At 48.2% G+C, this 14,385-nt stretch overlaps 1 protein-coding gene across 3 annotated transcripts in view; it reads left to right on the plus strand.

The window, feature by feature from the left end:
- HUS1 (HUS1 checkpoint clamp component) overlaps nt 1-14,385 on the plus strand; it is a 189,620-nt gene that overhangs the window by 72,907 nt on the left and 102,328 nt on the right. For 2 of the 3 annotated variants that reach the window (XM_063922639.1, XM_063922641.1), the window contains exon 4: nt 8,278-8,385. The exons of the other annotated variant lie outside the window; for it this stretch is intronic. In XM_063922639.1, the coding sequence (XP_063778709.1) occupies nt 8,278-8,385 (108 nt within the window). The remainder of the gene's footprint in view (nt 1-8,277; nt 8,386-14,385) is intronic. 3 annotated transcript variants of the gene reach the window in all.

The raw sequence follows: 14,385 nt of genomic DNA on the forward strand, positions 1-14,385 counted from the left end.
CACTTCTCAAATTTCGAATGCAATGTATAGCAGTTAGGACTTTCCTGACATTTAAGACTGAATGTCTACCTTGGATGAAGCCGGTTTGATCCGGATGAATTATGGTAGGCAGTACGACTTTCAACCTATTGGCTAACACTTTGGTCAGAATTTTATAATCTGAGTTCAGAAGTGAAATGGGACGGTATGATCCTGGTAAAGAAGGATCCCGCCCCGGCTTAGGAAGTAGTCTGACATAAGCAGAGCTAAAATACAGTGGGGCTCCATCAGTCTCTAAAATGCAATTAAAAGTTCGTACTAAAGTATCTAGGATTTCGTGGTGTAATGCTTTATAAAAATTTCCCCCAAATCCATCCGGGCCTGTTGCCTTCCCCGACTTCAAAGAGCTAATGATTTTGGACACCTCCCCAGGCGTGATAGGACCATATAAGGCTGTCTGCATGTCTAAAGTAAGGGAAGGGAAAGTCAAGTTAGGCCATAACAAATTTTTCGTCCTATGTGGTTGTTCAGAGTTAACTGGGGTAGAAGGTAGAGGTGAAGAAGGAAGACTAGGAGGAGAAGAGTATAACTGAGAGTAAAATCTTTCATCGTTTCAGCTGTTTGTGAATTAGAGGAAGTTAGCGTTCCATTAGGTTTTTTAAGAGGCTTCACAACCACCGAGGGACTACATCTATTTAAAATGTTTGTAAGCAGTTTGCCTGATCTATTTCCAAATCTGTGATATCGGTAATTAACTCGATAAAGATGTTAATCACCACGTTTATTTAAAAATTCATTGAAATTGGTTTTAGCCATAATATAACTAACTATGTTTGTTAGTTAGATTCGGGTCACGCTGGAATGCAGAGTAAGCGGAAGAAAGAGAGCGTTGTGCTGTGAGGTATGAGGTTGCATACGCCTTGTTCAACTGAGACACATAGGAAATTATATTACCCCTCAGAACTGACTTTGCCGTTTGCCAGAAAAGGTTTGGGTTAGCAACAGAAGAGGATTGGTTATCAGCGGAAAAATCCTTCCAACTATTGGCGAGCATATTCTTAAATTCAGGGGAGGTAAGGAGGTGGGAAGGAAACCTCCAAGAGGCTTGTGATGGCCGTTCAATAGTTATAGTTAGATCAAACCATTGCAGTGCATGGTCCGAAACTGATATCTGTTCAGTTTCTACAGCTGAGATTCTAGTGAACAAGGTTTGAGAGACCAATAAATAATCTATTCTGGATAGTGTCTGATATGCAGCCGATAGACATGTATACTCCTTTACTGTAGGGTTGGAGGCCCTCCATATATCAATGAGTGAAAGCTGTGCTGCAAATTGGGGGACTCCCAATTTAGGTAATGAGAGTGAAGATCTGGGAGGGAAAGATCTATCTAAATAAATATCCGAAATTAGATTAAAGTCTCCGCAAACTATAAGGGAACCATCTGCAAAGGGAATAAGATGTGCCAGCAGAGACTGAAAAAACTGTTTGTCGTAGGCAGTGGGGGCATAGATGTTACAAAAAATAAACACTTGGGAATATAAAGATAATTGAGTAATGACAAATCTACCACAGGGGTCTTCTATCGTTTTGATCAAATCAAAAGGGGTCGTGCGCTTAATTAATATAGCTACCCCCCGAGCTTTGGACGTGTAGGAAGCACAAGAAAGTAGCTTCCATCCCAACATTTGGAGCTTTAGCATTTCAGAAGGTAGAAGGTGGGCCTCCTGTATAAAGACTAAATCTAATCTTAAAGTATTGAAGTAGACCAACAGTTTCCTCCTTTTTGCAGGGGAGTTAACACCTCCAACATTTATAGATCCAATACGGAGTTCTGACTTAACAAGTTAGGGAGGGTATTCAAAGTAACGCTTCCCCAGCCATACACATCTATAAAACAAAGTAAAAAATACCAGGAAATGGAGGGGGGAGGGAGGGGAAACATGAAGGGAGGGGTGACGTAAAAACAAACATACAGTAGAAATAGAGAAAAAACGTACATCTGAAACATTATACAACACGAGTTTCTGGAGAGAGACAAAAACAGCAATAGTAAAGGAATTTGGGGGATTCCCAATTATCAAACCCGGAGCAACACTCCGTCCGAGCCCGACATGAAACAACGACCACCGTGAACTTCAGTGTATAACAGGAAGGGCAAATATCATGTCCCGGAGAGGAAAACTTGTAAGGAGCTCAGCATACACATTAAGATATATCAGTGATATCAGCGGCAGGGTCTTTATCCAGATCCTGTAGGAAATCGGCAGCATCAGCCGGGGAGAGAAAGTCATAGTGTTTATCCTTAATGAACAAACGTAACTTAGCACGGTATATCAAGGCGAATTTCTGCTTGTTGGCAACCAGCTGGGTACAGATAGGGGAAAATGCCTTTCTAGCCTTTGTCAGCTCTGCAGAGAAATCCTGAAAGAGCCTTAACTTCTTCCCTTCCCAAAGTATTACTGGAATCTTCCGTGAGGCTTTCAAAATCTCCAATTTGTGTGTATAACTCAGGCACTTGAAAACCGTAACCCTCGGCCGGGGGTCATTAGGGTGTGGATGGGGGACCCACTCTATGTACTCTTTCTATAGTCATATCTTTGCATTCATCTTGGATTCCCAGCAATTGGGGCAAATTCTGCTTAACAAATCGATCCAGAGCGATTCTGGGAGCCCAACTATACGCGTATTGTTACGCCGTGAGCGATTGTCAATATTCTCTATACGGTTAATAAGATGATGATTATCCTTCTCAAGGCGTTTTAAGCTCACATTGTAAATCTGCCATATTATGAGCAAGGGATCCTATTCTGTTTTCAGCGCCTGTAACACGTGTATTCAAGTGCTGTATTTGCATTGTAATATCACTCACCGCCTTGGAGAGTAGCGGGCCGACTGTGGACGTAATCGCTTCAACCATGGCAGCATAAGTAAGCGGAATCTCTGAGGAACCAAGTGGGTGCATGAGAGCAGTGTTCTCTGCAGCATATTTTTTGCTGGCTGGGGATGCTGCGTGTGCCTCAGAGTCCGGCGCCATTACCGGTTCCACCCTACGCTTCACCTGTCTCAGCGTTGGGACGCTGTCACATACTTGTCCATGTTATATCCCGGGACTGAGGTAAGGTGTGTCCGGTGGCTGGAGGCTAAATATAACCGTGTAAGGGTCACAGTGAGCCGGGCACGGAGCTGAGCAGCCGCGATGCTTACTCCATGGAACCGGAAGTCCCGGTTGGACCTTCTTGGGTGGCCCACCATGGTGCGACCCTTGATCAATTGTGCAAGGAGGCAACGTGGTCCTCAGGGAACATGTTTATAAGGTTCTATGCCTTCGATACCGCCACTTCCCAGGATGCTTCCTTTGGACGCCAGGTTCTTGTGCCCGCTACAGTGCATCCCCTCCCATAAGGAACTGCTTTAGGACATCCCCGATGTTAATCCTTGTGGAGCCCAGTGTATCCCGCAGCAGAAAACAAGATTTATGGTAAGAACTTAGTGGAGCCCAGTGTACCTTGCAGAAAGAGATTTTACAAGGTAAGTTCTTACCATAAATCTATTTTTCTCGCCCGCGAGTTGTCAATACACTCGGCGATGCAAGTGTACTAGGCATCATTGTGTCGGCTTTCGACATGGTAGAGTACGCTCAATTTCATTCCCGCTCTCTGCAGAAGCTGATTCTTGCCAAGTGGGACAGCCTGCCTCACCGGTTCAGGTCTCACATGATCTCCTTGTCTCCGGAGGTTCGTCTGTCACTGAGCTGGTGGCAACAGGACCAACAATTGAGCAGGGGTCGTCCATTCTGGATCTCCAACTGGGTCCTCCTGACAGTGGATGACAGTCTGAGAGGTTGGGGCGCAGTGTTGGAGCAACACTCTCTTCAGGGTCGGTGGACCAGGGAGGAGTCTCTCCTCCCAATAAGCATTCTGGAATTGCGGCTGGTTTTCAGTGCTCTAAACCTGGCCCAGCATCTGATACAGAACAGGCCTGTTCAAGTACAGACGGACAACCACGGTGGCGTACATACAGTAAATCATCAAGGCGGCACTCGAAGCCGCATGGCAATGATGGAAGTGTCAAGGATTCTTCAGTGGGCGGAACGCCATCTGCCAGCCATATCGGCAGTGTCCATTCCGGGGGTCCTCAACTGGGAAGCGGACTTCCTCAGTCGTCAGGACGTACATGCCGGAGTGTGGAGCCTTCATCCAAAAGTATTTAAACTCCCACTGGACAAGTGGGGTCTACCAGATGTAGACCTGATGGCGTCTCGACACAATCACAAGGTTCCGGTCTTCCGAGCAAGGACAGTGGATCCTTAAGCAGCGTTCTTGGACGCCCTGGCAATTCCGTGGAACTTTCAGCTGCCGTATGTGTTCCCTCCGGTGTCGCTCCTAGTGTTCACTCTAGGAATTTTTTAGGGCAGGGTGCTGATCACGGGTAGGGCACATTTTTCGTTCGGGAGGGCACATTTTTCAATTAGAAGGGCAAAATTAGGTACATACTATAATGCTTGGTCCTCCCATTCCCACATGATAAAGAATGGGTAGTGCGCGCCAAAGGCGAAAATTTAGGGGCGTTGTTTTTCGTGGGGTTAGGGGCATGGCCACATAATAGTGGCAATTCACATTACACCACACAATAGTGCAGCTAATACACACTGCACCAGGTAGAACCTCCTATACACACTGCGACAGGTAGAGCACGTTATACATATTGCGCCAGGCAGAGCACATTCTACACTTTGCGCCAGGCAGAGCACGTTATACACATTGCGCCAGGTAGAGAGCACTGAGACACACTGCACCAGGTAGAGAGCACTGAGACACACTGCACCAGGTAGAGAGCACTGAGACACACTGCACCAGGTAGAGAGCACTGAGACACACTGCACCAGGTAGAGAGCACCGAGAAACATTGCACCAGGTAGAGAGCACCGAGAAACATTGCACCAGGTAGAGAGCACCGAGAAACATTGCACCAGGTAGAGAGCACCGAGAAACATTGCACCAGGTAGAGAGCACCGAGAAACATTGCACCAGGTAGAGAGCACCGAGAAACATTGCACCAGGTAGAGAGCACCGAGAAACATTGCACCAGGTAGAGAGCACCGAGAAACATTGCACCAGGTAGAGAGCACCGAGAAACATTGCACCAGGTAGAGAGCACCGAGAAACATTGCACCAGGTAGAGAGCACCGAGAAACATTGCACCAGGTAGAGAGCACCGAGAAACATTGCACCAGGTAGAGAGCACCGAGAAACATTGCACCAGGTAGAGAGCACCGAGAAACATTGCACCAGGTAGAGAGCACCGAGAAACATTGCACCAGGTAGAGAGCACCGAGAAACATTGCACCAGGTAGAGAGCACCGAGAAACATTGCACCAGGTAGAGAGCACCGAGAAACATTGCACCAGGTAGAGAGCACCGAGAAACATTGCACCAGGTAGAGAGCACCGAGAAACATTGCACCAGGTAGAGAGCACCGAGAAACATTGCACCAGGTAGAAAGCACTGAGACACATTGGAGGAGGAGGGGGGGGGGGGGTAGATGGTTCCGCACACACATAAGACAAGGGGTAGTGGGGCCACACACAGGGGGTTGGGGGGGGCAGGAGGGCACAAGGTGTCACACACACGGGGGGGGGGGGGGGGCGCACAAACCAGGGTGAGGGGGGGTAAAGTGTGCCACACACAAAGGCTGGGGGTAAATGGGGTCACATGCAGGGGGTGGGGGCAGGATATGGCAATGCATTAAAATACATGTTCATTACTATTTGTGTATCTACTTACTCACACTCTGGCAGCTGAGGGTCACACTCCGGTAGATGGGTACGCTGGCCAGTGGCACTGGCTGGTGGGAGATGGGGGCTGCCCGCGGGTGTCTGGCCATGCACACAGAGAGGAGGGAGGGCTGGGTTTGCCTCGGCGGGAGAGGCAAACCCAGCCCTCCTGTCTCTCGCAGAGGAGGGGAGATGCGGCGGCTGACAACTAAGGACGGACGAGGTGGGCGGGCGGGACGGACGAGGTGGGCGGGACAGATGGGGCGGTACAGACGGGGCGGGCCGCGGAGGTCTCTGTCTCTCATGCAGGGAGACAGTGTGACTGTGATTAAGCACACTGGATTACTGCAGTAATGTGTCCGGTGGCTTGGCGGGGTCCGGCGGGCAGCAAAGTGCGGGGCGGGAGGGCGCACACAAATGGGCAGGGCGGCATTCAGGTGTCTAAAAAAGGGGCAGGGCGCAGCGCCCTGTGAAAGACACCTAGAGTGAACACTACGCTCCTACCCAGGGTAATAAGGAAGTTCAAGCAAGAAGGAGGAATCCTACTTCTGATCGCTCCAGCGTGGCCCAGACGACATTGGTTCTCAGACCTACAGGGTCTCTCGTTAGAGCGTCCTCTTGTGCTTCCGCAACGCCCAGACCACCTCGGTTAGGGCCCTTGTGTATACCAGGATTTGACTCGGCTGGCTTTGACGGCGTGGCTCTTGAAGCTTCAGTTCTAAGGGGCAAAGGATTTTCTGAGGCAGTTATTCAAACAATGTTGAAGGCCCGTAAGCCGACTTTGTCTCGGATTTATTATAGGGTCTGGAATTCTTACTTTGCTTGGTGCGCATCTAACAATCATGATGCTTACAAGTTTAGTATGGCCAACTTTTTGGCTTTCCTACAACAGGGCCTGGACTTAGGCCTTCGTCTGGCCTCGCTCAAGGTTAATATTTCTGCCTTGTCGGTATAGTTTCAGAGAAAAATTGCGACCCTGCCTGATGTTCATACATTCACTCATGGTGTTTTACGGATTCAACCTCCCTATGTCCCGCCCGTGGCTTCTTGGGATTTGTCTGTGGTTCTGGAGTCCTTGCTAGAGTCTCCGTTTGAACCCCTTTAATCTGTGGTCCTTAAGTGGCTTACTCTTAAGGTCTTGTTTCTGCTGGCTATTGCCTCTGGTAGACTGGTTTCAGACCTGGGTGCCTTATCCTGTCGGTCACCTTTTCTGATTTTTCACCGTGACCGGGCGGTTTTTCGGACGCGCCCTGGTTATCTGCCTAAGGTGGTGTCATCTTTCCACCTTTAATCAAGAGATTGTGGTATCGGCCTTTATCTCTCCTGCATTGTCCTCCAAAGAGTGGTCTTAGGATGTGGTACGGGCTCTCTGTATCTATGTGAAGAGGATAGCCTCCGTTAGGAAGTCTGATTCTCTTTTCGTACTTTTTGGTTTTCACAAATGTGGCTGGCCTGCGAATAAGCAGACTTTGGCCAGATGGATTAGTATGGTGATTTCACAAGCTTATATACAGGCTGGTCTTCCAGCTCCTGCTACCATCAAAGCCCATTCTACTCAGTCGGTTGGACCTTCTTGGGCGGCCCGCCGTGAAGCGACCCTTGAACAATTGTGCAAGGCGGCTACGTGGTCCTCGGTGAGCACGTTCATAAGGTTCTATGCCTTTGATACTTCCGCTTCCCAGGATGCCTCTTTTGGACACCGGATTCTTGTGCCCGCTACAGTGCGTCCCCTCCCTTGAGGAACTGCTTTAGGACATCCCAGATGTTATCCCTGTGGAACCCAGTGTACCCCGCCGCAGAAAAGGAGATTTATGGTAAGAACTTACCTTTGTTAAATCTCTTTCTGCGGGCGCCCACCCTGACGCACTTAGCTTCTTTGGGTTTGTATGGCTTTAGCCGCTGATACACCACATTCTCACGACAGGAGAAGGTATGTGGCTAACGGTTGTCGTCTTTTACCTGCTACTGCATTGGACTGGTTAACGAAACAGCTCCTATGCACGGAGGCGGGGGTTATAGAGGAGGTGGCGCTGAGCATCTTGGGAACAGTCAAAGCTTTTAGTCTGTTGGTGCCTCGGTTCAAGAACCAACTCTACACCCCAATGTCATCCATGTGGAACCCAGTGTACCTCGCAGAAAGATTTAACAAAGGTAAGTTCTTACCATAAATCTCCTTTTTTTTTTTTTTTTTGCACCCATATTGCTGCCTGACATGTAAACACCTTTTCATTTGGACTGCTATATGACTCTGATGTTTATCCCTTTTCTTTTTAATTATTCTGTTTTCATGTTTAATGTTTTTTTGAAAATCTATAAAAAATATTTTTAAAAAATGGTAGTACAAGGGATAGTTGGCTGAAAAGGTATAAGGTAAAAATAAAGTGTGTTTAAACAATTGCCAATGTAAAACCTTTCTGTAGTGAATTTGGAATCCTTTATTGTGAATTTGGGATCCACTTTTGTTTTATTTTAGTTTAGTATTACATTTACACTATTTATTTATTTTTTCTTTTATACTTTTAGCCTTCTTTGTCAAAAAGCAGTCGTATTGTTACACATGACATACCTGTAAGTGTTATTCCCAGAAGACTGTGGAATGACTTTAAAGAACCTACTGTGCCAGACTTTGATGTGAGTATAGTAATATATTGGAAGCTACCCTTTACTTAGAGTATATCATTTATATGCTCTACTGTGAATTTTTATTCTCGGAGACATGACACAGTTATTTATTATGTGTTTGCAAGGGGATATGGTGCATGTGACCATATGTTTGTAAGTAAATACAAGTGTGTACATAATAGCACTGATATGGTAGGCATGCACATGCCATGTTAACAGCTACAACAAACACAAAAGCTGTCGTCTTTGCATTAAGTGCACTAGTTAATTATTGTTTATTTCTCTTACGTCCTAGCTTGGGTCCACATTAGTACCATGGGGTATAGACTGGTCCACCAGGAGCCATTGGCACTTTAAGAGTTTGAGAGTGTGGGCTGGCTCCTCCCTCTATGCCCCTCCTACCAGACTCTGTTTAGAAAATGTGTCCGGAGGAGTCGGTCACAGCTAGGGGAGCTCTCCGGAGTTTCCTTCGTAAAAGTTATTTTTTAGAGTTTATTATTTTACAGGGAGGCTGCTGGCAACAGCCTCTCTGCAGCGAGGGACTTAGGGGGGGGAGCAGTGTCCGCCCTGCGGGGTCTGAGCCACTGTCTCCGCTGACTGGACACTGAGCTCCAGAGGGGATAGATCGTTCCCCGCGACAGGGGATCGCTCACCCCAGCAGCATGCCGCCACCCCCTTGCAGAGCTGAAGATGATTGTGGCGAGTGAGACACCGCCCCCCCTAGTAAGCGGGGGGCCGGTGTGAAGATGATGGCATCAGGGTAGGAGCGCAGTATTAACTGCGCTCTAGGAGGCTCAGCGGTACACTGTGCGCCTCTGAGGGACGCCCTGGGTCAGCGCCTACACTGGTCACACAGCCTGTCGAGGTCCCAGGATCTCAGCCAGCATCAAACCTCAGGCCAGTATAATCTTATGAAGAGCAGGAAGACGGCGCCATTATGGGAGCGGAGCATCTCTTCAGAGCGAACCCAGCAGCGTTCAACGCCATTTCCTGCCTTCATAGCGCTGTCCAGGAAGAAGCAAGTCCCTCCACAACAACTCCAGCTATCTCTCACGGTACCAGGGGGTTGTAGAAGGCGGGGGGCTGCAAAACGACTGTGTAACCTATTAAGGAGCACATTCAGCACTGATAAGGGGTCTTCCTTTGTGTTAAAAGCACTTTGTGTGGGTTGGCTCCAATCTCTGTGTCTCTCTTGCCATTTTTGGGGTGGAAACTCTGTCTGCCCTCCGCTGTGTGTGTGTGTGGAGTGCCTGTGGTCTCCATTAAGCAATGTCCATGGTCTGTGTGTCATATGCTGCAGAGGATATGTCCTCAGGATGACCCCATTCCATGTAATCAGGATAGCACTGGTTTAGCACAGATACCAGCAAGGGACCTGAGTGTTTTTCCTCTATCGAATCTGTGATTTCTCAGACTTCTAAAAGAGCTGCACAATCTGAATTTGCACCTCAGGCTTTACAGGACTCTATGGCAGTCTGGCCCAGTTCTGTCGCCTCAGGGCCCTCCTCTGTATGTTCCCAAACATGTGTTCTTGCACAGATTAGGCAGGTTTACACGGGTACCATTTCTGACACTGCGGACGGTGATGGGGATATGTTTGGGGAGACTGCATATCTTACACAAGTGCAGTTAATGATAGAGGCCTTTAGAGATATGTTTAATATTTCTGACACAACGCCTGAGCAGGGTGAGGAGGCTCCCTTCACTGATAAGGGACCCTCGTTAACCTTCCCTGCGTCAAAAGCTTTATATGCTATGTTTGAAAAAGCATGGGTTAATCTTGCGGAAAACCAGAACCCTAAAGAGGATCCAGGTGGTTTTTCCTTTCTCTGTGGAGGATAGGACTGAGTGGGAAACCCGACCGGTATTGCAGCCGGCTGACCGTAAGATTAATAATACGCTCAGATCAGTGTGCACGGCTTCAGGGGCAATGTCAAGTCCCACTATTGCCAGTACATGCATTGCCAAGTCCTTAGTAACTGGTCAGGCACGTTACTTGGGACTTGGATAAAATGGACAAAAATGATGTTAAATTGTTTTTGCGTAACATTCAGGGTTTGGCAGGTTTCCTGGCTGAATCCATGAAGGACCTGGGTTCCATGTCTGCAGGAATTTCTTCCAAGTCTGTCTCAGCTCGTCGTGAACTATGGCTACGTCAGTGGTCTGCCGATGCAGAATCCAGGAGAAATGTGGAGACCCTACCCTACACAGGTCAGGCTCTCTTTGGGGAAACGCTAGATACGTGGATCTCCATGGCTACAGCGGTTAAGTCACCTTTTTTCCCTCGGTTACGCCTGCTCCGAAGAAACAGAGAAGCCAGGCCATCCAATGCCTCCTTTCGGGGAGGTAGGCCCAAGTCCAGAAAACGTGCTGCTGCAGGTTCCCGGGAACAGAAGCCTGCTTCAGGTGCACTAAAGTCCTCCGCATGACGGTGGTGGGGCTGGTGGGAGCGCAGCTCAGAGGTTCAGTCATGTCTGGGTGTCGTCCGGCTTGGATCACAGGGATACAGGCTGGTATTTCATTTCTCTCACCGATTTTCATTTCAGGCCTGCCAGCTCTGCTGGCAGTCAGGACTGTCCGGCAGGACGCCGTCCAGACGTTGGTGGAGGCACAGTCTCTTGTGCCAGTACCACCTCATATGCAAAACAAAGGTGTCTATTCGAACCTTTTCATATACCGAAACCGGATGGTTCGGTCAGACCCATTCTAAACTTAAAAAAGACCCTTTTCTGAGGGAGTGCAAGTTCAAAATGGAGTCTCTAAGGGCGGTAATATCGGGAGAAGGGGTTTTCCTGATATCCCTGAATATCAAGAATGCATAACCCCACATTCCGTTTTGGCCGCCGCGTCAAGCAATTCTCCGATTCGCTCTGTTGAACTGTCATTTTCAGGTCCAGGACCTGCCATTTGGCCTCTCCACAGCACCAAGGGTATTCACCAAGGTGATGGCAAAGATGATGGTTCTCCTCCGCACATAAGGAGTGAACATGATTCCATATCTGGATGTTCTGCTGATAAGGGCATCGTCCAAGGAGAAGCTATTGCGGTCACAACCCATCTACTCAGAGTCCACGTTAGGATTCTGAACATTCCAAAATCACTTTATAACCATCCAGGAGGCTGTCCTTCCTGGGATTGATCCTCGACACGGAGGTTCCGCGAGAAACAGCGTTGGTGATGCTAACATCGGTCCGGGATGTGCTGAAGACTGCACAGGTGTCTGTTCGTCACTGCAATTGCCTTCTGGGGAAGATGGTGGCTTTTTACGAGGTATCCAGTATGGAAGATTTCATGCTAGATTTTTCCTGCTGGATCTCTTGGACAAGTGGTCAGGATCTCATCTCCACATGCATCAGAGAATATGTGTCGCCGAAGGCCAGGATTTTGCTCCTCTGGTGGTTACAATTACCTCACCTTCTGGAGGTCCGCAGGTTCGGGATTCAGGAATGGGTCCTTCTAACCACGGATGCGAGCCTTCGGGGCTGGGGAGCAGTCACTCAAGGAGTAACTTTCCAAGGATGGTGGTCAAGCCTGGAAGCCGGCCTGCCCATCAACATCCTGGAACTAAGAGCCGTCTACAACGGTCTTCTTCAGGCGGCCCCTCTTCTAAGAAATCAGGCCATTCAAGTGCAGTCGGACATTGTAACAGTGGCTTACATAAACCGACAGGGTGGAACAAAAAGCAGAGCGGCAATGTCAGAGGTGACAAGAATACTCCGCTCGACAGAAACACGCGTTGGCGCTGTCAGCCAACTTCATTCTGGGAGTAGACAACTGGGAAGCAGACTTACTCAGCAGACACTATCTCCATCCGGAAGTGTTCAAGGAAATAACAGACCTTTTGTGGTTTACCCCAAATAGACATGATGGCCTCTCGTCTCAACAAGAAGCTTCAGCGTTATTGTTCCAGGTCGAGGGACCCACAAGCAGTGGCAGTGGACGCCCTGGTGTCGCCGTGGGTGTTCCAGTCAGTGTACGTGTTTCCACTACTCCCACTCATCTCAAGAATCCTAAAGCTCATAAGCAGAACAAGGGTTCAAGCAATCCTCATTGCTCCAGACTGGTCGAGAAGGGCTTGGTACACGGACCTCTACTGCAAGAAGAACGGAGGCCTCTTCCTCTTCGGGAGGACCTGCTGCAGCAGGGGCCGTTTGCCTATCAAGATTTACCGCGGCTACGTTTGACGGCATGGAATTTGAGCGCCTGATACTTGCTCGGAAGGGCATTCCGAAGAAGGTCATTCCTGCCCTTATACAGGCTAGGAACGGGGTAACGTCTAAATATTTACCATCGTATTTGGAAGAAATATTTCACTTGGTGTGAATCCAGGAAGTTTCCTACGGTGGAGTTTCAACTCGGACGTTTTCTCCTCTTCCTGCAAGCAGGTGTGGATATGGGCCTGAGGTTGGGATCTGTGAAGGTCCAGATTTCGGCCCTCTCCATTTTCTTCCAGAAAAAATTGGCTGTCCTCCCTGAGGTTCAGACTTTTTGGAAGGGAGTTCTGCACATCCAACCTCAGGGACCTTAACGTGGTGTTGCAGTTCCTCCAGTCGGATTGGTTTGAGCCTCTACAGGAGGTTGAGATCAAATTTCTTACATGGAAGGCGGTCACGTTGTTGGCCTTAGCTTCTGCTAGACGCTTGTCCGAATTGGGGGCTATATCCTGTAAAAGCCCTTACTTGATCTTCCACGAAGATAGAGCTGAGCTCCGGACACGTTAGCAGTTTCTTCCGAAGGTTGTGTCGGCATTTCATATCAACCAACCTGTTGTGGTGCCAGTGGCTACTGACTCCTCAATTACATCAAAGTCCTTGGATGTTGTAAGGGCTCTGAAGATATATGTGAAGAGAACTTCTCGTCACAGAAAGTCGGACTCTGTTTGTCCTATATGTTCCCAAGAAAATTGGGTGTCCTGCTTCTAAGCAGACTATTTCTCGCTGGATCAGGTTCACTATCCAGCATGCTTATTTTACAGCTGGATTGCAGTGTCCAAGATCTGTTAAGGCCCATTCTACTCGTAAGGTGGGTTCTTCCTGGGCGGCTGCCCGAGGTGTCTCGGCGTTACAGCTTTGCCGAGAGGCAACTTGGTCTGGGTCGAACACATTTGCTAAGTTCTACAAGTTCGATACTTTGACTGAACTTCAGATCATCAGAGGCCAATCAGTTCTGCAGGAGCCGCCGCGCTCTCCCTCCTGTTCTGGGAGCTTTGGTACATCCCCATGGTACTAATGTGGACCCCAGCATCCTCTAGGACGTAAGAGAAAATAGGATTTTGGTTAACTACCGGTAAATCCTTTTCTCGTAGTCCGTACAGGATGCTGGGCGCCCGCCCAGCGCTTCGTTTTCCTGCAGCCGTTATTTGGTTCAGTACAACTTTGTTTAGTTATGTACTGCATTGTTACTTGGTAAGTAATGTTTCAGCAGTTGCTGAGTTTTTCAATCTGGTTAGCTTGATGTGCCTTGTATGTGTGAGCTGGTATGAATCTCGCCACTATCTGTGTTAAATCTTTCTCTCGAAGATGTCCGTCTCCTCGGGCACAGTTTCTAGACTGAGTCTGGTAGGATGGGCATAGAGGGAGGAGCCAGCCCACACTCTCTCAAACTCTTAAAGTGTCAATGGCTTCTGGTGGACCCGTCTATACCCCATGGTACTAATGTGGACCCCAGCATCCTCTACGGACTACGAGAAAAGGATTTACCGGTAGGTAACCAAAATCCTATTTTCTAACAGGAATATAACGATCAACAATAATATATCTATACATATGATGAAACTAAGGGTTGGGTCTGTACGTAGCAATTTTATTTTTTAGAAACATACTTCTAGAGACTGTTTCTGAACTATGGAGATGGAAAATAAATTCTGAATGTTTGGCTGTCTGTTCATTCCGGCATTACACAAAAACTTTGATTTTGGATGGCGTTTTCACTGCTGGATAGCTTATTGACCTAGAAAGAAACGGAGGTATGTATTATCTCAATGTGACATCAGTGAGAGGAGCAGTAAAA

Source organism: Pseudophryne corroboree, chromosome 5, assembly GCF_028390025.1.
Source record: "Pseudophryne corroboree isolate aPseCor3 chromosome 5, aPseCor3.hap2, whole genome shotgun sequence".
Lineage (NCBI taxonomy): Eukaryota > Metazoa > Chordata > Amphibia > Anura > Myobatrachidae > Pseudophryne > Pseudophryne corroboree.